The 21,350-nt window shown below is 45.1% G+C and overlaps 1 protein-coding gene across 2 annotated transcripts in view; it reads left to right on the forward strand.

The window, feature by feature from the left end:
- Positions 1 to 34: 34 nt before the first annotated feature.
- Positions 35 to 21,350, forward strand: part of PDCD11 (programmed cell death 11) — a 41,886-nt gene continuing 20,570 nt past the window's right edge. For both annotated transcript variants that reach the window (XM_060126911.1, XM_060126912.1), the window contains exons 1-17: positions 35 to 143; positions 1,469 to 1,587; positions 2,574 to 2,705; positions 3,775 to 3,942; positions 5,437 to 5,598; positions 7,083 to 7,206; positions 7,706 to 7,887; positions 12,291 to 12,398; positions 13,509 to 13,715; positions 14,371 to 14,495; positions 14,677 to 14,737; positions 15,379 to 15,525; positions 16,860 to 17,111; positions 17,662 to 17,796; positions 18,298 to 18,492; positions 19,453 to 19,623; positions 20,392 to 20,611. In XM_060126911.1, the coding sequence (XP_059982894.1) occupies positions 1,489 to 1,587; positions 2,574 to 2,705; positions 3,775 to 3,942; positions 5,437 to 5,598; positions 7,083 to 7,206; positions 7,706 to 7,887; positions 12,291 to 12,398; positions 13,509 to 13,715; positions 14,371 to 14,495; positions 14,677 to 14,737; positions 15,379 to 15,525; positions 16,860 to 17,111; positions 17,662 to 17,796; positions 18,298 to 18,492; positions 19,453 to 19,623; positions 20,392 to 20,611 (2,488 nt within the window). In that variant the 5' untranslated portion in view covers positions 35 to 143; positions 1,469 to 1,488. The remainder of the gene's footprint in view (positions 144 to 1,468; positions 1,588 to 2,573; positions 2,706 to 3,774; positions 3,943 to 5,436; positions 5,599 to 7,082; positions 7,207 to 7,705; positions 7,888 to 12,290; positions 12,399 to 13,508; positions 13,716 to 14,370; positions 14,496 to 14,676; positions 14,738 to 15,378; positions 15,526 to 16,859; positions 17,112 to 17,661; positions 17,797 to 18,297; positions 18,493 to 19,452; positions 19,624 to 20,391; positions 20,612 to 21,350) is intronic.

Raw genomic sequence — 21,350 nt, forward strand, 5'->3', positions numbered from 1 at the left:
CGGTACAGCATACTAACGGAAGTAGGCTTTGAGCCCGCCCACGCTTCCGGAAGAGCCGAGTTGGGTTGCTGGTGTTCTAGACTCCGCGTGTGTGATTACAGTGGCTCAGCCTCCGAAGTAGAAGTGCTGGCGTCCCGGGGCTGGTGAGTGGGGGAAAAGGCGACAAGGGTGGAAACTTCGTGGCTTCCAGGTCTGTCCCAGGACTAGGTCCTCTGGATCCCTGCCATGCACCCGCAGTGCCGGGTGAGTGGTTGGGTTCCGAAGCCGGCTCTGCTGGAGTGGTCCCTGTAACGTCAGAATATGTCCCCAGGAAGTAGCTTAAGGCCCTTCTTTGTCGCGGGATCAGTTTACTCTTTGAAGCTTCAGTTTCACCCTATCTGAAATGAGATTAAGGGTCAAATGCCTAGCAAACTGGACGGCATTGCTGGTTCTATTTCTACCAAACACATCCATTCCTGATTCCAACTCCTAGGCTCCCTCTAGGTCTTCACCTCTTTCACAGTCTCAAGCCTTTTTAGATTCCTATTCCCAAGTGTCTCTCAGAACCAACCCCTCCTATTTTCTATTCTCACTTATACCTATTCAGTAGTTCTGGTTCTCATGATTTCTCTGTTGTACTGCAGTTGAATCCTTGTACCCGGTGTACCTTCCTTCAGTCCTATCTCCCTGTCCAATCTATAGCCTGAAGTATATATATATTTTTGTTACTGTTCTGTCTTTCCCTCTTCTTAAGGCTCTGACTTGCCAAAGTGAACGTTAATCTATTCACACCTGATGAAAGATCTGACACAAAAAGCCCAACGTGTCTTTTAAAATTTAACTCCAATTATTATGCTTTATTCACCTTGTAATCTAGTTGAACAATTCTTCAAAGAAAGGCAAGAGCAAGCTTTTGAGCAGCTTGACAGACATATTGCTGGCGCTTATCGAAATAATTGTTTTTTTCCTATTTCCATGCCTTTTCTCGTATTCCTTCTGTTTTTCCCTTTCCACCTGTCAAAATTTTATTAATCTTTTAACATTCAGCTCAAAAGCATCTTTTTTAGGAAGCTTTCCTCCTTTGCTGAAGCCTCATTATTTCCTACTTCCTTGTTGATAGTTTATAATCTGATTTGTATTTTAGATCCTTTGCGTAATTGTTTTATCTTCTTAAAAATGTGCGTATTCTTTGAAGGTAGGGGGTTATGTATTCATCTGTGTATCTGTGACTTAACTGAAGCTGCTTAATGATATTTAATACATTGAAACTAACTTCTTTTGCTGGAGAAAAATGTGTGGACTTGTGGTTTTGAAGCAAAGACCTTTGGAAAGACGAATTATGGATTATCTGTTGCCTGGCATCAAACCATCCATTTCTTAGTCCTGAATGCTGTCCAGCACATTGGTGCTAGAAGGCTCTATCTCTTGCCCGTTGATCACAACCTTGACACTAAGGATACAACTCACCAATTCTTTGCATTGTTTTTAGGACACCCAAACACGGCAACCATGGAAGAAAGCTTCCCCCGAGGGGGTACAAGAAAGACCCACAAATCAGAGAAAGAGAAAGCTTTCCAGCAGTCATTTGAACAAGACAACTTATTTGATGTAAGTGGTGTGCTTTTTTGATAAGACTCACTGAACACTTTCTCTCTAGTGTCCTTATGGAGAATGAGCCTTGTTTGAGAATGTGTGGTTTTCCAGATTGGATTCTTGTTGAAGTCAACTTTTATAAATTAAACTTGTTAGAGAGTCCATGCCACCACAAGACTATATCCTTTGAAGCATGGCATTTAATATTTGAGTTTGCACTGCCGTTGTTTCTTTCTTTCTTTCTTTGGCCACGTCACCCAGCTTGTGGGATCTTAATTCCCTGACCAGGGATCCAACCCGCGCCCTTGGCAGTGAAAGCATGGAGTCCTAACCACTGGACCACCAGAGAATTCCCTGTTTCTTATTCTTAGAAACTTACCATGTTGATTAAGGATGGAGAGAAAATAGTTTGATCACTGCATTTTTGAATGAGGTCCTTGCTGTATAAAGCAATCATAATTTGCAGTAGAATTTGAAATCTTCACCTAGAGTAGGTTGCGCTCCAAATGCTAGAGGGACGGTAACTAACACTTGATTGTATGGTTTCATGTCTATTTTATGTAATCTTTCCAACGGTACTGTGTAGTAGAGATCATCATTCCATGGTGAGGAACTGAGGCTCAGAGAGGTTATATAATTTAGCTGAAATCACACAGCTTGTAATGATGGGGATAGGAATTTAACTTGGGTCTTCGTGACTCCACCTTTTATTTTCTTTCACTGTTTCAAATTGCTTCTCCCAGCGGGGAACCCCAGTGCTCATCCCAGTCAAGGGAGGAAGAACACAGGAGAGAAGGGGCTTTGAGAACAGAGCTCAGATTTTGGTCAAAGGGAGAATTGCTGTCAGAACAGGAGATTGGCGTTGAGGCAGGAATTAAAGGAACAATTGGGAGTGGGGTGGAGTAGAAGGGAAGACAAAGCAAGGTGACAGATGACCTGAAGTTGGAGGGAAAGGCCAGGATTACTGGTTTTTATTCTTTTGGGTCTTTTGCCCCCTTTAGATTTCTACTGAAGAGGAATCCACCAAAAGGAAAAAGATCCAGAAAGAGCCAGCAAAAACAAAAAAGTTGAAAGTTGAAAAGAGAGAAAGCAACAAGTTTGTAAGAGAGAAGTTTGAAATCCTTAGTGCGGAGGTTTGTCAAAGTTTTTTTTTATTTTTAACATCTTTTTTGGAGTATAATTGCTTTACAATGGTGTGTTAGTTTCTGTTTTATAACTGGTTTTGTTTTAAACAAACTCTCTGAGTTGCTTAAGTCTGTATATGTTCTTCCTTTCCTCTTTCCTTTTTTCCTTCATTCTTTTCATATAAATACGTGTGTGTAGCTTATGTCTTTAGAACTTCTTCCAGTTTTGTTCAGAATTGAGCATTATTTCCTTCAATTATTAACCAGTGCCTGTGATCATGTGTTGTTTTTTTAGTTTTTCTTTTTAGCTGCTGAGTCCCTCATCCCGCCGATGCCCTCATGGAACTTGTGTTTTAGTAGAGTCATAGGTTAGAACTGGCAATAACTTTAGCAATCACTCTGATTCTTCCCTTTCATTTCATAGATGTGGAAATTATCTCAGAGAAGTGAAGCAGTCTTATTATGTTCCTTAAATTTTTAGATAATTCTGATACACATTAGTTTTAAAAAAAGGGAAAAAAAGTCAAATGATAGTGAAGGGAAACATATAGTTTCAGCCTGCAGAATTAGTTTCTTTGTCCTGTGTGCTACTTAAAAAAAATAATTGTTTAACTTCATGCCAACATTAGAAAACTAAAAAATTTTCCATAAAAATGTGATTTCCGGCTTTTTTGTAAAAATTTGAAAGTGCTGACAGTACAAGCTCGTACTCCCTCATGTTTGTAGGGACACAGAGCTGAATAGTGGTTGCGCCCTTTAGACCTGGCATGCACCCTCCAGACTGACTTCTGTCTCCACTGACATTCTGTCCTGCATTGTGTTGCCTGCTAGGCCTTTGAGTTTGGGCTGCTTGGAATAAAGGAAAAGGCGAGCGTGCCCTCCAGCACCCTGCTGGAAACACTGTTGTATAATTTTGATCTTTCGTGGTGCTCAGATGTGTGATGAGTGTACTGACATGTACAGATATGTGTCTCGTAGCTTTTATATGTCAGAGTTGGGACTAGAAGCCAGAACCCCCCCAACCTCCCCAATCATTGTTCTCTTCCCTGTTGTATACATTTCACTCTTTCTCTTCTAGTCCCTGTGTGAGGGGATGCGGATTTTGGGTTGTGTGAAAGAGGTAAATGAACTGGAACTGGTGATTAGTCTCCCCAACGGCCTCCAGGGGTGTGTGCAAGTGACTGAAATCTGTGATGCCTACACTGAAAAGCTGAATGAGCAGGTGGCACAAGAAGAACCCCTGCAGGTATGGGAAACCCGCATGAAATCTGTAACTGGAAATAAGTAGTACACCAACAGATGTAAAAGGACAACTTTGCTAAGTGCTAAGAAGGAAGGGTACAAGGTACCAAGAGAGTTTATAATAGGGAAATTTTTTTTTCTTTTCTTCTTCTTCTTTTTTTTTTTTTTTAAAATAAGGGGATTTTGACTTAGCCCAGGGAACCTGGAAGACTTGCCTGAGGAAGGGATGCCTGAGCTGAGGTAGGAAGGATGAGGGTATGCTAGAGAAGGAAGGAAGGGAGTTCAGGCAGAAGGAGCCCGATGTGCAGCAGAAGGCTAGTGTGGCTAGAGCAGAGAGAGCCGGGGAGAGTGGAGTGGGATGGGGCTGGAGGGTTGGGTGGAGGCCAGACCATGTTTAGGATTGTTTTTCTAGAATCAGTGGGAAGCCCTTGAAATGTCCTCACTGGGGTGGGTGCCATGTAGACAGCACAGAGACTGAATTGAAGAGGCATGCGTAGCTGCCTAGAGACCAGTTAGGAGGCTGTTGTTGTAGTCTAGGCTCTTGAGATGGATGGATTTACTGAGGGCTGAGGAGGTAAAGTCAGCGCTTCGTGACGAATTCCATATGGGTGGCAAGGCTGAGAGACGTGTCAGAGGTGAGTCCTAGGTTTCTGTTGAGCACGGCTTGACAGTTGGCCATGCCATCCTGAGACAGGAAACCCTAAAAGGGACCTGGATTAGGAGAGATGATCATGATTTGATTTTCTGTTATGTTGAGTTTGAGGTACAGTTGAGACAACCAGTAGATAGGTGATGCTGGAGCTCAGGGACGTTTGGGTTAGAAACATGAATGTGTTAGACTTCTTTGTATAGGTGGTAATTGAAGCTATGGAGAGGGAAGAAGTTGCTTAGAGGGAGCACACAGAGGGAGAAGAGACTGAAAGACCGAGCCTGGGGCAAATACTATATTTTAGTTGCTGAATAAAAGGAGAGTTGCTGTCAGAAGAAGATGGGACCAGAGACACAGAGAAGAAAAATGGTGAACGAAGGGTTGGAAGCCGGGAGGAAATGCTTAAGGAAGCAGCACCAGAGTTAAATGCTTTGTAAAGGTCATGTGAGAGAAGGGCTGTAAAGTGGACTGTTGGGTTTAGCGACATGGAAGTCATTGGAGATTTTGTTGGGAGATCAAGTGTGGAGTGATGGGGGTGGAACTCAGATTGCAGTGAGCTGAAGAGTGAGGAGAAGATGAGGAAGTAGAGACAGTAATTGTAGACGATTCTTTTAACACGTCATTTTATATCTGACCATTGCGTGGAGATGTTTGGAGACCTTAAGCTGTAATCCAAGACTGTGACATGGCCACAGGCCGCTTCCTTTGTGGGTGAGCAGTTACTCTCTTCATCTGCCTTTTGGGCTCTTTCGGATCTGAGGATGAGACACCGCTGAGCCAGGACCAGGCAATGAACTCTCAGTGCAGGGGAAGGGTACGTATCAGGTTTTTCTCATTTGTATTCTGCAGGACCTGGTCAGCTTGCCTGAGCTCTTCTCACCTGGGATGCTGGTGAGATGTGTGGTGAGCAGTCTGGACATCACAAAGAGGGGCAAAAAGAATGTCAAGCTGTCTCTGAACCCCAGAAATGTCAACAAAGTGCTGAGTGCTGAGGCCCTGAAACCCGGCATGGTACGTCTCTGGCGCCAGGGCAGAGGAGCAGGCAACATGCCTTCTCCCTGTCCTGCCTCCTGGGGTGTGTCTAGACTACCTTTCACTTTCAGCTTAACTGTTACACATGGGGGTGAGTCTTTTCCTGGGGGGAAGGTCGCCAGGGTACTTTGGGTACTTAATGGAAATTGAAGACTTGAACCTAATCACATTACCCTGGAGGGGATAAAGGGAAAGCAAGCCCAAGATTTGCTGGTAGGGGGAAGAAAATGCTTCCAAGGAATCTTAGCAAGGCTAAGAAGGAGTTCCTTGAAGTGCCTTCGTTACCGAGACTTCTTCACAGATTAAGTCTTTTTCAGAGGCCACTGGCGTTTGTGGGGAGAGGTTGAGGGCTGCTCTCTGAGAGCGAGAGACAGGGTAGACAGGGCAATTAGACTGTCAGCCGTACTAGTGGATGATCCACTACTGAGTCTCCCAGTCCTGTGGAGGTTCAGGAGAAATGTATCCCCACTCAGTGCCTCCAAGTCAAGTAGGTACAAAACACACTCATGTAAACTATACTCACTTAAGAGGAAGGAGATCAGTATGATCTTGGAACGTTTGGTTAGAAGTGGTGGAGTTTGGACCAGGCCCTGAACGTTGGGTAGAGTGGGGAATAACAGTAAGCCAAGCTGTAGGAAATTGACAGGTATTGAGAGGCCACTGTTTGACAGGTGCTGTTTTAGACACTTTCTCTGAAGAAATTTTCATAGCAACCCTGTGAGGCTGATAGGTATCCCTCTTGTACATTTGAGAAAACAGACTGAAAAAGGTTTAAGTGACTTAAGTGGCCAAACACCAAATAGCTAGTAAGTGTCAGAGCCAGATTTGAATGCCACAGTGCTTCCCGTGAAAGGTAAAGGAGGTTGGCAGGATTTGGGGGGGGACATCTTGGAGGTGCTTAGAAAAGACTTGATGACAGCTAGAAGGGTAGTTCTGGATTCTCATTAGTCATGGTGCTGAGAGTGCTGGCACTGCAAGGCCATCTGGTTTATCTCTTTGCATAACATGAAAGTCTTTCCTATCTTTTGAAAATCCTCCAGGGGAGAATCCCCTCTCTGTCATTCCATTATTCAACTCCTCTCTGTCTACAAACTATAAGATCCTTCAAACCCTGGGAGAATTAAAGTTGATGTCTTTCCCTCTTCTATCCTGTAGTGGGACTGAGGGTTTTTTTCTTTTCTTTAAAAAAATTTTTTTTCAAGTATAATTAATGTACAATATTATACAAGTTACAGGTGTACGTTATAGTGATTCACAATTTTTAACGGTTATACTCCATTCATAGTTATAATAAAGTGTTGGCTATGTTCCCTGTGTTGTAGGGATTGAGGTTTAAAGTTAAAAGTGAGAGGATGTGTGGGATTATGGGATGGTGGGAACAGTCATGTTTGGTAGTGGATGTTTGTTATGTGTCCCATGACCTTTGACTTTTGAACTTTTGGGAATGCTTTGCCTTCCTCCAGCTGCTCACGGGCACTGTGTCCAGCCTGGAAGACCATGGCTATCTAGTGGACATTGGTGTTAGTGGGGCCAGAGCTTTTCTGCCACTGCAGAAAGCCCAGGAGTACATCCAACAGAAGAACAAAGGTGAGAGGAAGAAGAGGGACCAGTCCATGGTAGTGAGGTGGTGTATGGGGGATTATATTTAAATGCCACTTTGGTGAGTAAAATGCAGAATGCTGACCCTGAAGCATGTTTGGCTTTGCTAAAATCAACTGTTAATCTTAGGTGATAGAAAAAGGGAGATGTATGAAGGGTCAGGGAGTGGCAGTCTCATTAAGATCTGATGGACCAGTTTCACTTTTTCTCACTTAGAAGATTCCACTGAAATTTGGGCCCCCAGAGCCTCTGAACCAGTACTCTCTCGCCTTGTTGAGGTTTTCATATTTTTTTGTGGTAGTTGATTCCAGATCGGTCAGGGTCATTTCACGCCCTTCTTGTAGTTGGTCCCTGAGAAATTGGGAATATGGGGAGTATTGCATGGTAACTGGGCAGGTAGGCCATGGATCTTTCAGGTATCACTCGAGCCCAAGTTCAAAGTCCTTCTCATAATAGGTATTTTTCCTTTTGGGGGCTGGACTTGCAGGTGCTAAATTGAAGGTAGGTCACTACCTGAACTGCCTTATTGAAGAGGTGAAAGGCAATGGAGGAATTGTTAGTCTGTCTGTTGGTTACTCAGAAGTTTCTGCTGCCATTGCTACTGAGGAGCAAAACTGGACCCTCAACAGCTTGCTACCAGGACTGGTAGTCAAAGCCCAGGTACAGAAGGTAAGCCATTCATTGTTACTACTATTTTCTAAAATAAAAATAATTTTTATTAAAGTAGTACGTGCACACAATCTAAAAGAGTGCTGTCCAGTGGGGTAGCCCCTGGTCCCATGTGACCATTAAGCACTGGAAATGTAGCCAGTACCACGTGTTGAAATGATAATATTTTGCCTATATTGGGTTAAATAAACTATTAAAATAAATTTCAGCTGTTTCTTTGTAATTTTTACAATGTGACTGCTAGGAAACTTAAAATTACATATGTGGCTTATATTTCTCTTGGGCAGTGCTGATCTAAAAGATCAAATGGTATTAAAAGGCTTATGATGAAGAACTCTCATCCCATCTAACCCCCATCTTTAACTCTTGGCTTATCTTTTGAAATTTACCTGTGTGTTTTGAAGTATAATAATAAACTTCTGCTGCATCTTATCACTTTGAGGCGTTGGGTTTGAACTTCTTATCAAGGTAGATAAAGTTTTGGCTCTCTTATCCTTACCTTTTCCCAACCTTTCAACAAAGGAATATTAAAATTTTGGCTAAATCATTACTCAGTGTTTAAATTATATGACTACATAGATATTATTTATTTGCTGGGCTAGGTAATATAATTTGTTTCTTGAACAGCTTTTTTTCCTGGAGTTGCTAATCAGCTTTGTTTTTGTCATTTGCTGAATTCTCTTCCTGCCTTTCACTATTTCTTCATACATCCTGTAGTTATTTTTCTCTCACTATTTTCTGTGTTTTCAAACCCTTTAAATAATCTTTGCTACTTTTTTCCCCTACCCGGAGCCCCTTTTACTGTCATCCGGCTCCAGTCTGGACTGGTTGCTCTGTAGGGCTCCCTTCCCTGTCATCCCAGATCCTTTTCCACTCTTCTGTATTGGATAGAACCTTCTTTGATTCCATGTATTCCTCTTTTTGGGTTTACTCACTCATCTTAATGTGTCACATTCGCCAGAAGCATCCTCAGAAAAGCAGATGGGAGGTTAATTTCTTCACCTCATGTGTCTTAAAATTCCCAAGACCACTCCCAGGTTTGATGATTCACTAGGAAGACTCACACCATCAGCATATAGTGGCCCTCATGGCTGTGATTTATTGCAGTGAAAGGAGGCAAAGCAAAATCAGCAAAGGGAAAAGCCCCATGGAATGAAGTCTGAAAGAAACCAGGCACAAGCCTCCAAGAATCCTCTTCCAGTGGAGTCACAAAGGGTGTATTTAATTCCTCCAGCAGCAGGTTATGACAACATGGGTGAATGTTGTCTAGCAGCAAAGCTCATTGAGGGTTTTTATTTGCGGCTGGTCACATAGCCACCTGCTGCCTGTCATGTACCAAAATTCCTGACTCTCCTAAGGAATTCGAGTGTTTAGCATAAACCATATTGTTTGCACAAATAGTTTAGGTACAGTGAGCCACTCAGTTCTGAGAGTGGTGGGAACCCTCTTGAAGTCTAAGTTCCCAGACACCAGGCCAGGGCCAACACCGCAAGCATGCTTTTCCAAGGATCGCAGTCTCAGGCCTGCTATGTTAACTCTTTTCTACACACCTAGTATATCTGAAAATAACTTTATTCTGCTCTAACGTGTGATTGGTAGTTAATCTGGGGTTAGAATTCTAGGTAAAAAATACCTCAGAGGGCTTCCCTGGTGGCGCAGTTGTTGAGGGTCTGCCTGCCGATGCAAGGGACACGGGTTCGTGCCCCGGTCTGGGAGGATCCCGCGTGCCATGGAGCGGCTGGGCCCGTGAGCCATGGCCGCTAAGCCTGCGCGTCCGGAGCCTGTGCTCCGCAAGGGAGAGGGCACAGCAGTGAGAGGCCTGCGTACCGCCAAAAAAAAAAAAACACCTCAGAATTTTGAAGTTGTTGTTCCCATTGTCACCTGGCCTCTACTGCTGTTGGAAAGTCTGATGTTATTTTGATTTCCTTTTCTTTATATGTTCAAGGATCTTATCTTTATCCCTTTCGTTTTAAAATTTCACAATGATGTGCTTTTGTATGACTCTCTTTCCATTTATTTGTGCTGACCTCCTGTAATCCAGAAATGTAGATCCTTAAGTTCTGGGAAAGTTTTCTGTATCACTGTGGTTTTTTTTTTCTTTTCCAATTCTTAAGTTGAGATATAATTCACATATAGTAAGATTCACCCTTTTAAAGTGTACAGCTTAGTGGTGTTTCAGTTTATTCACAAGGGTGTACAGCTGTCATCACTATTTAATTCCAGAACATTTTCATCGCCCCAGTAAGAAACCCTGTACCCATTGGTTGTCACTCTCCATTCATTCCCTCCCTCAAGCCCCTGGCAACCACGAATCTACTTTTTATCTCTAGATTTGCCTGTTGTGGGTATTTCATATAAATTGAACCATACAGTATGTAGCCTTTTATGTCTGGTTTCTTGCACTTAGCATGTTTTCAAAGTTCATCCATGTTGTAGCATTTATCAATGATTCATTCCTTTTTATGGCTGAATAGTACTCCATCATATGGAGTTGGTAGACATTTGGGTTGTTTCCACTTTTGTCTTGTTATGGGTAATGCTGCTATGAAATTTGTATATAAGTTTTTGTAGGGACATATGTTTTCATTTCTCTTGAGTGTATATCTAGGAATGGACTTGCTGAGTCATATGATAACTCTGTGTTTTAACTTTATGAGGAACAGCCAAAGTGGCTGCAACATTTTACATCCCCACCAGCAATATAAGGGTTCCAATTTCGCCACATTCTCACAAACACTTATTATTATTCTTTTTATTATAGCCACCCTAGTGGGTGTGGGTGTGAAGTGGTATTTTGTGATTTTGATTTGCATTTCTCTAATGATTAGTAATGTTGAGCATCTTTTTCTGTGCTTATTGGCCATTTATAAATCTTCCTTGGAGAAATATTGAATCAGAAGTCTTTATCCATTTAAAAGTTAGATTATCTTTTTATTGTTAATGGTGAAAGGGTTCTTTGTATCTTCTGGATACTAGCCCCTTATCAGATCTTAAAAAAAAATTTTTTTTTAAATAAATATATTTATTTATTTATTTTTTTGGCTGTGTTGGGTCTTCGTTTCTGTGCGAGGGCTTTCTCCAGTTGCGGCAAGCGGGGGCCACTCTTCATCGCGGTGCGCGTGCGGTGCACGGGCCTCTCACTGTCACGGCCTCTCCCGTTGCGGAGCACAGGCTCCAGACGCGCAGGCTCAGTAGTTGTGGCTCACGGGCCTTGTTGCTCCACGGCATGTGGGATCTTCCCAGACCAGGGCTCGAACCCGTGTCCCCTGCACTGGCAGGCAGATTCTTAACCGCTGTGCCACCAGGGAAGCCCTAAAATTTTTAATATAATTTTCTTTTCTTTTTCTAGAACTCCTGTTAGTATGATGTTGGACTTAAAGGATCAGTTCTAATTTTCTTTTTTTTCCTCTCTTCTTTGGTTTGGTACATGCATGTATTTGTTTATATCCTACCTCTGGGAAAGTCTCTCAACTCCCATTCTCTATTGAGTTTTTGTTTTGACTGCCATGTTATGAGAGAGGCACTAAAAAACTGCGGGGAAGTCTGTGTTCCTGGGCGCGACTTGCTGGCTGGCTGGCTGACTTCCCTGTCAGGGTCAGGAACTAGTGGCAACCTCCAGATGTCACTGTTAGAAGTCTTCTCTGGCATGTTAGATTTCTCTGGAAAGGATCTACTAACACCCGATTCAGGAGCATATAAGCCTGGCTGCCTAAGAGCTAGATGGCAGAAAGGGGCTGGTGGTCTCCATATCTATATATGATATTCAGAATTTTTCTTAATTCACATTTTCATGGTTTGCACTGTTCCTGTGTTTTGAGTCTGGTACAGTTTCCCAGAGAATAACTCTCCCATTTTCTGTGGAGATGGGAGAAGGGTGGACCCTATAGTTTGAGGAGAGGACCTGGGGATCTGACTTAGTTTCCCTTATTTCAGTCACCTGCCTCCCTGCTCTCTTTTGAGAGGCTTGTCACCTCTACTTTCTTAGCTTTGTGGGGCTCTGTAGGGTGAATTTCTCACGGTCAGTATCTCCCTCTGGCAAGCATGTGGGTTTTTACCTTCTTAGTCGGAGCACATCACCAAGTTAGCAACAATTTGTCCCAGTTGTCAGGCTGGCAGTTCCCTGAGGATCCTCATGTAAAGCGCCTTCCATCCCATTGGGAAATCCCAAGGGTGGAGGACTGATGTCCTCTCAGGCCCGGGGGCGATGGGCTTACTGAATTAAGGAACAGCCAGTGCCAGGAGATGTGCTGCCATTTCATTTTATGGGAAGAAGACGATAAGGGTTAGCTGGGGGAGGAGAGACACACAGTTATCATTGTCATGGATAATGTGGCTTTATGAACAGTCTCATTCCTGGTTCCTTCAGAGAGATGTTTTTCGTAACTGATTCTTTTTATTTCTAGGTGACTCCATTTGGCCTTACGCTAAAATTCCTCTCGTTCTTCACTGGCCTGGTTGACTTTATGCACCTGGACCCTAAGAAAGGCAGAACATACTTCTCAAATCAGCCGGTAAGAAATGTTGCACTTATCTTTTCTGGATTTCATTCGTGTCCCAACCAGCCATCCAGTGTCACAGCTGCTACAGGCAGGTCCTAGGACTGCATGTGTACAGGTGTCAGAGGGCTGGTGAGGGGAATGAAAAGTGTCTTGGAAGGACTACAAGAAACTGCCAGTGGTTATTTCTGGGGATTGAAATTAGAGAAGGAGCCTGTGGAGAAGAAGGTAACTTGTAGTTTTTATTTCATACTCTTTGATTTTTTTTTCTTGGTAGTAAATCTTTTGCTTTTATAATTTAAAGTGTTCTAATAGAGTGTTTAACATAGAACAAGATATATGTTTAAATAGACAAATGTAGTTTACAAAGTGCTATAATATAGATTCAATTTTGGGGAAAAAAAAGTCTTAAAAAGTACATCTGGTCAAAATGCTGGCTGATTATGCAATCAGGTGTTAGTGATTAAGTCTGGGTGATTTTTCTACCCTTGTCTAAATATTCAAATTTTCTGCAATGAACATGGATATTTGGGAAGAAAATCCCAATATTATGGTAATCATTGTTTTTTATTAAAAATCCTAAAATGATTTATTTTTTGTTTTTAACAGTAACACATACTGATGGAAGCTATAGAGACTTTGTTGGTTTTTTCTGTTGTTGTTTTTTTTTTTTAAGTAAAAGTAGGTTTTCCCACCACCTAGTAATAATATTGTTAATTTTTTGGTGAACCTCTTTCTAGTAATTTTTTTCTCCTTGTAGCCATATTTGTCTGCAGAGTTGAGACATTTTACATGCTGTGGCCTTGTGATCAGAGCAGGCTGTTTCTGGTGTTTCAGATGAGCTTCTGATATAGTGATGCCAGTACATGGCTCCTGTTGCATATGTATTATTAGCCTCATGGTGTTGAGGGGACCCTGGTATATGTTTTCCTGGCCTTGTGTAAGCGTTGATTCAGTCGGACATAGTTCCTCTGGGACATTCTGTTTGATTGCACAAGCTGATTTTAGTACTTACATCTGTAGCTTGGTCAACACATGGAGAGTCTTGACTCCTGAAAGTCTGCTCCAGGGTGCCTTGTCCCTGGTGTGCCTTGTCTTGCTCATTATGCCCTTTCCCTTGTCTAGGTACGGGCCTGTGTCCTCTGCGTCCATCCTCGGACCAGAGCTGTACGGCTGAGCCTGCGCGCTGTCTTCCTGCAGCCCGGGCGTCCACTCACCCGGCTTTCTTGCCAGCAGCTGGGAGCTGTACTGGATGATGTTCCTGTCCAGGGCTTTTTCGGCAATGCCGGGGCCACCTTCAGGCTGACGGATGGGGCTCTGGCCTATGCCCGGGTAAGGAGGCTCTTTGTTTCATCACGATCTTATCACCAGAAGGACTTTGGGGACACAAGTTCTTTTCTGCTTCCTTCATCCCTGGGTATTAGTTTCCTATTTTTGAATTTCCCCAAACGTGGCAGACAGTTCATAAGGACTAGAACAAGGTCTGTTTGTTATATTAGAGTGCCTTAAAATTGACTTGCCGTAATTGATACCTGGTTGATGGTAGGTATAAGAATGAGTTAGGATCTACACCAGGGCTTGGGAAAGTTATTTTAAAGGGCCAGATAGTAAATATTTTAGGCTTATGGATCATACAGACTCTGTCCTAACTACTCAGTTTTGTTGTTATAGCCTGAAAGCAGCAAGGACAGTATGTAAATGAAAGGGCACGGCTGTGGTCCAGTCAAACTTTTACTTACAAATATAGGCACTTAATCGTGAGCTGTAATTTATCGACCCATGATCTAGACTCTTCTCTGACTTTATAGAGATCCTGTGATAGTACAAAGCAGTTCTTTAGTTAGAGCAATTATTTTAACAGGTAATCAAGAGTGCTGGTCTTATGGGAGGTGACAAATGTACTGAGTCAACTCCATGTCTGATTTAATGTCTGATTGCCTCAGATCTGTTGCTTCTGGCTGGTCCTTAATCACTTGGTACTTTGTAGCTCAGCCATCTCTCCAATTCTAAGAAAGTCTTCAAACCTGAGACCTTCAAGCCAGGGAACACTCACAAGTGTAGAATCATCGACTACAGCCAAATGGATGAACTGGCTTTGCTCTCTCTGCGGACGTAAGTCTGTCACTAACTTGTGCGGGGTGTAGAGGTGTGCTCCTGTGCAGCGCACGCCCACAGTGTCTCGTGGCCGTGCTTGGTGAGAGTATGCTTTCTTGCCAACATGATTTTGGGAGCCCTGAATTTTAGGCAGCCTCTGTCCTAATTTATTTAATCTTGTATTTGCCTTTTGTTCTAGGTCTGTTATTAAAGCTCAGTTCCTTAGTTATCATGACATCAAACCTGGGGCCTTGGTAAAGGTAAGACCTCAAGCATATAATTAGATACTCCACCACCTTCAGGTAGTCTTTAGTTCACAGGTTAACTGTCAGCTCATTAGTCCCCACGTGAACACGTTTAAAGTCATATTCCTTCTCTTGGCCTGCTAACTGGGATTTCTTTTTCTTCCCTTGGGTAACTTGTAATTAATTTCAAGGTAAGGTCTTGCTAGTACCACCCCACTACGCAGAGGCAGTAGGTCATCAGTCCTGGGATTTGATGGTGTTGATTAGACGAGGTCAAAAGTTAGTTCTTTGATAATTGAGCCAGCTGGGATATTAGTAAGAAGCCAGTTGCTGCGCCTGTCCAACCACTTAGCCCCAACTGAGCAGCTCCCCTTTATATGTAGAGTTCATTCCTTAGGAGACATAATCCTCTCCGTTGGATAATGAATTTGTAAGGCAGATTGAAAGAAGATCCTCACACAAAAAGATGTGAAGGTTCTCATAAATAAACCCTACTGCATCCGGATCACTGTGGGGTATGTGCTTTGTCCCTATGAGATCTGGAATAACAGGCACAGTTACCTCAGGAAGCTGAGCTTTGAAAGAGAGGTGTGAGATGCTTTGTTGTAAGAAATATAGGAAAGATATTCTTGAGGCATCATGGCATCTTTTCCTAGGGCAAAGTGATGACCATAAAGCCATACGGGATGCTGGTGAAGGTGGGCAGGCAAATCAGGGCCCTGGTACCTCCCATGCACCTGGCTGACATCCTTATGAAGAATCCGGAGAAGAAGTACCACGTTGGGGATGAGGTCAAGTGCCGGGTGAGCCTCCTCAAGGGTCGCTGGTGGGGTTTTGGCCATATGGGAAGAGAATGGTGCTTCTCAGCTGAAGTTTCTGCCTTTTTCCACAAAGTGACCACATAATATCTGCAGTCCTGTGCTTGGCATTGGGAAGAGAAAACTGGGTGCCTGCCCTTGATAATTGTATGGTATAATTGGTAGTTAAAATATCCATACATGAAGAGAGCAGGCCAGGTGGTTTGGTGCAGGCGGTATGCTGTGGTCATATCTCAGAACGGGGAGGTGAGGGTAGGCTGGGGCAGCAAGAATCATTGATAATCAATGATGATCAATATGATCAATAGCAACTACCACGTAACATGTATTCTGTGCCAGCTGCTGTGCTAGGCACATCGTAACACGCCTTACTTCATTTCATCCTCAGACGGCCCTATGAAGGAAGTACTGTTATCCTCATTTTGCAGATGGGGAAATGAAAGCTTAGGAAAGCAGAGTATCTTGCCCAGAGTCACACAGCTAATAAATGGCAGAAGCAGTTTTCGAATTGAACTCTATTTGACAATAATGTCTTCTAGATTTCTGGCAGAGGTGGGGCTTGAACTGGAAAGGATGGGTAGGATTTGGAAGGTTGAGGAGGAGCAGGGGTTGTGTCAGGCACGGAAATAGCCCAACCAAAGCTGCCGAAACTTGAGTGTTTTATAACAAAGGCTTGGATCCTGAGAGAAGCGTCACAGAGTTGTGAAGATTAGACATGATAATACACGGTGCTTAGGGCCTGGTGTGTGCAGACACTTAGAATGTTGGATTTTCTTATTTTCATTTTATTTCATTATGTACTCAACAAAGATATTGATTACCCATTGGTACAAAGTTTTATAGTGGTGGGGTCAGGAAGTTAGAAATAGAGGAATTTCTCTGCCCTCGAGGAGATGACTTTTTGAGGAATGAGAGGTGGTTGGCGCACTCAGTCTTAGTTTATAGCTAGTCCACAACACAGTTGAGGGGGTAAAGGTTCAGTCATTCATTCTGTTAGACGAGATGCAGTGGTCCAGGAGGGAGAGGGAGCGGGGGCAGAGTAGGAGTAACCGACATAGGACTCTCTGGAGGTGCACTGGGATGGTGAGTGTTGCTCTAGGCCCAGGAGGGGACTTTTGGGAGGTAGTACATTTGAAATAGAGATGAATGCTCCCTAGGTCGTCATCCAGCAGGAAGCGGGGATGGTCTGTAGCTATTATTCTCAGAGAGAAAGAGCAGGTTTTTAGGGACTGACCATGGCTCTCAGGGGGATGCAGAGACCAGCTCAGTGGCTCTCTTGGTAATGGATGACTTGGTCACGGCCAGTATCCTTTCCCTAGGTTTTGCTTTGTGACCCTGAAGCCAGGAAGCTGATGATGACCCTGAAGAAAACCCTGGTTGAGTCCAAACTTCCTGCCATTACCTGCTATGCTGATGCTAAGCCTGGTCTGCAGACACACGGCTTTATCCTCAGGGTCAAGGACTACGGCTGCATTGTGAAGTTCTACAATGACGTGCAGGGACTGGTGCCCAGGCATGAGCTCAGTGCCGAGTATATCCCTGACCCAGAAAGTGTCTTTTACACTGGCCAGGTAAGCCTTCCCCTGGATAGGCTCCTACCATTGGTGACCCCATGAACACAGATTTGAAGGAGTAGGAAGGCTACTTTTTAAGGGTTACAGAAGAGAGCATGTTGGGTAGCGGGCCTGAGCCAGCTAAGTGGAGGAGATGGAACAGAACAGAGAGAAACCCTCAAGGGAGCTCAATGGATGCTAACAAACTAACAAACCTTAGGCCCTCAACCTAGAAGAAATTAATCTTCACCTGTTATACACTAGTGTCCCTCACATCAGAAATTGTTCTGAGACCACTGTCACCACAAGGGGGCACTGCCCTAAATCCGATGAGTCTGGGTCTGTCTAGGAAAAAGTGATTTTTTAAAACTTGGGATTATACCCCAAAATTCATTCATGTCTTTTGTCACCCGAAAGGCTGACTTGTGGGGGTTCTGTGTAGCTCTCAGTACGTTTCTCTTCACTGCCTTCTGACCTGATCCTGGGTCTTGGCGAATCACCCAAGGCCTCTGTGGTGCTGGTGGGGGGCACCTCTCTCCAGGGCCAAGCAGGTGTGGTTTCTCACCAGGTGGTGAAGGTTGCAGTGCTGAACTGTGAGCCATCCAAAGAGAGGATGCTCTTGTCCTTCAAGCTGTCAGGTGATCCGAAGGAAGAATGTGCGGGACACAGTCAGAAGAAAAAAAAAGCCATTAACGCTGGGCAGGTACCTGGACTTCTCCAGACAAATTATTTTAGTTACGGTGGTAGAGAGCAGGGCGCCACTGACACCTGGGGTGCTGGAAGCCATGCAGGGGGATGATCAAGGAAGCTAGATAAGACTCTGGGGCTGTGTGTCAGAGCAGATGGACTGTCTAGGAAGGAAGGTGCGGTTACGGTGTGGCTTGTCAGCAGTGTGCTGCTGCCCTCTTTCCTCTTGGTCCCTAGAACCAGCCTGCAAAACTGTCTTTCCTTTGGGACCCAGTGGAGGGACCTGGGAGAGGAGTGATGTGAGCACCAGATGGGTCCTGCTGTGTGTGTGGGTGTGTGTGCCTGTTGGGTCTTTGGGAGTGTGGGGTGGGGAGTGGGAGAAAGCTGCTTCTCTGATCTCGACCTCTCAGTCATCCCTGGTGCTAGATACTCGATGCCTCTGATCTCTACCTGACCCGCACGAGTTGCTCTCTGCTCAAGACAAGCGCTCTTTTTTGTCTTCCTTTTCCCTGAGTAGTTGGTGGATGTGAAGGTTCTGGAGAAGACCAAAGATGGGCTGCAGGTGGCTGTCCTGCCTCACAACATCCCCGGCTTCCTTCCCATGTCTCATCTGTCAGACCACGTCACCAATGGCCCACTGTTGCATTGCTGGCTCCAGGCAGGTGACACCCTTCACAGAGTCCTGTGTCTGAGCGAGGGTGAGGGGCGTGTTGTATCCTTTACTGGTCTCTGGGGGGCTGCAGAGGTGGAGGTGTGGGAGCTGTGGGCCCTCGGCGGGGCGGGGGGCGCTGGGGAACTCCGGGTCAGGCTCTGCTCTTAGTTGGAAACTCCATGGGAAAGAAGTCGGCCCTCTGACTGCAGAAATACCTCCACAGACCAAACCAGTGGGCAAGCCTGCACTTTGCCTCTGTTCCCCTGGTGGGCGTTAGAGCAGGATCGAGGTGCTGCTGGCAGATGCGGGTGGTCAGGGCAGAGGGGGAGCCCAGGGTGTTGGGGAGAGGGCCACGTGGCACTTCAGGCCCAGTAGGACACTCCCAGTGGCACGTCCAGCCTTCTTGGGGCACTCAGTGCTCACCCCTGAGTTGGAACAGTTAATAAGTACCTGCTGTCCTCTTTTCTCTCCTCCGCCTCCCTCTGCTGGGATATAGGTCTCAGAATATTGCTTTCGGTCTTCGTGTGGGCGCTTAGAAGGAAGACACTGCCTCCTTTCTTGCAGAATGTAAAATCGATTCTCCTTAGAGTGGAGATAGGCAGAGGAGGGGAAATAGGGTTGGTTAGTGTGAAGATAGGCAGGAGGATGGTGTCACGGCCGGTCCAGCTGCCAAACCACAGGGATGAGCCTTCCCCTTAGGTCCCCTCCGGTAATCTGGAGGTGAGTTAATAAGGGCAGGAACGAAACAGTGATTCCCAGACTTCAGTGTGAATCAGAATCCCCTGAAGGGCTTGGTCCAACACAGCCTGCTCCCCGCGCCCCCCAAGTGTCTGATTCAGTAGGTCTGGGCTGGTGCTTAAGAATTTGCCTCTCTAGCTAGTTCCCGGTGATGCTGATGCTGCTGGTCTGCACACTTAGAGAATCACTGTGGTAGAGAGGGTGTAGAGTGGAGAACGGAGATGGGAGAGATGGACAGCTCATCTGCCCTTTCTGGAACATTCCTTGACGAAGTGCCACTAGCTCCTTTGCAGGAAGCCAGCTTTGGTGTCTGCAGTAGAGGGTGGCCAGGATCCCAAGAGCTTCTCAGAGATCCATCCTGGAATGCTGCTCATTGGTTTTGTGAAGAACATCAAGGACTACGGTGTGTTCGTCCAGTTCCCGTCAGGCCTTAGTGGACTGGCTCCCAAAGCTGTAAGTTCACCTCCCTGCACAAGGGCCTTTGAGGGGAGACAACAGGGACATGGAACCTGAGGGTTGGTGGGAAAGAATCTATTCTCTTGAAAGATTTTCAGGGGCATGACACAGAGGCACCCGGCTGAGGGGGAGTGGAGCTGAGACTCAGTCTGCAGTCCTCTTGCCCAGCCTGTAAGTCTTGGCTCAGGGCTGTGTCCTGGAGGAAGGGGCACCTTTTCTACTTCATGCTACAGCATTGGGTAGGTCATTGGATAGCAGACTTTTCAGACTGGAAAAGATCCTAGTGATCCCGTAGTTGAACCCCCTTTCAGGCCTGCTGCATAAACTGACACCCAGAGCGGGGAGGAGTCTTACCAAAGCCCGTGTAAGACGGTAGTGAGCAAAGGGCTCATCGCTCATTCCTGCCACAGACAATTCATAAGTGTTTCGTCCTTTCCGTAGGTGTGTTCCCCTGATGTTTTGCCTGGGCAGGTCCCATTTGCATCCCCTGCCAGAACAATTTTAACAAAGGGAGAGGGGGGAGGGCCCCAGAAACATGCACGGTGAGGTGCAGAGAGTTGCTCTGGGGCCTTCTCGGCTGGGTTGGCAGCCAGGGCGCCTCCTGTGTTTTCACGAAAAGGGAGGTGAGCTGTGCTCAGAGGGCTGGGGGGACCTTCCTGGGGTCCATCTCCTGCCTCACACACTTCTTTCTGGGTGTTTCAAGTGGGTTGTCTTAATAGAGACTTCCTTTCCTTTCTTCATTTTGTGCCCGCTCTTCCCTTTTAGATCATGAGTGACAAGTTTGTGACCTCCACAAGTGACCACTTTGTTGAGGGGCAGACGGTGGTTGCTAAGGTGACCAACGTGGATGAGGAGAAGCAGCGGATGCTGCTGTCGCTGCGACTGTCGGACTGCACTCGGGGGGACCTGGCCACCACCAGCCTCCTCCTCCTGAGCCAGTGCCTGGAGGAGCGGCAGGGCGTCCGCAGCCTCATGAGCAACCGAGGTGGGGGCAGGAGGGCGGAGGATGAGGGCCAGGGGTGGGGCGTGTGCGTCTTCAGTCTGTTCCCATGAGTTGTTGGTCTTCCCCGACGTTAAAAAAATATGGGTAAACTTTTGTTGATGGGAGTGGGATCTCCATAAAGTGCACAAATCTTCTAGAGTACAGCTCAGTAAACATTTATAAAGTGAACATCCCTGTTTAACTGTCATCCAGATTCAGATAAAAGATCATTAGTTGGTATCCCAGAAGTTCCCTCCCAGCTCAGAATCAAAATTTCCCTGAGTTCTGTGACCTCAGGTTTGCGTTTGTTGTGAATCCATTCACTTCTTCACTTTTTGTTCCTTTATTTATCAGATGCGTAGTGGATGATAAAATGGAACAGGGACCTGCTAGAAGACTTTGGGGGGGGGTTATTAGTCTGACTCTACTAAGCTTTGAACCATTGTGTAGATTTGTTGGAACCCTGATGGGATTTGGGAATAAGAACCTTGAGAGGGTAGATTCCAAACAGAAAGAATGAAAATTCCGAAATCAAAGGAAAGCATGTGTTTCTGGCATTCGTTGGCTATTCCATGAATTATGGCCATGTGGGGTGAGCAAGGGGCATAGGTCTCTGCCTGTACTGGGAATTTTCATGGATATCAGACATTTTTACCAAGAGCAATTTTGCCTTCGTAGTGGTTCCAACGCTCCATGTTGGAAATGTCCTCCATGTGTCAGCATATTTCCAAAGGAAAAGAAT

Source organism: Lagenorhynchus albirostris, chromosome 16, assembly GCF_949774975.1.
Source record: "Lagenorhynchus albirostris chromosome 16, mLagAlb1.1, whole genome shotgun sequence".
Classification (NCBI taxonomy): Eukaryota; Metazoa; Chordata; class Mammalia; order Artiodactyla; family Delphinidae; genus Lagenorhynchus; species Lagenorhynchus albirostris.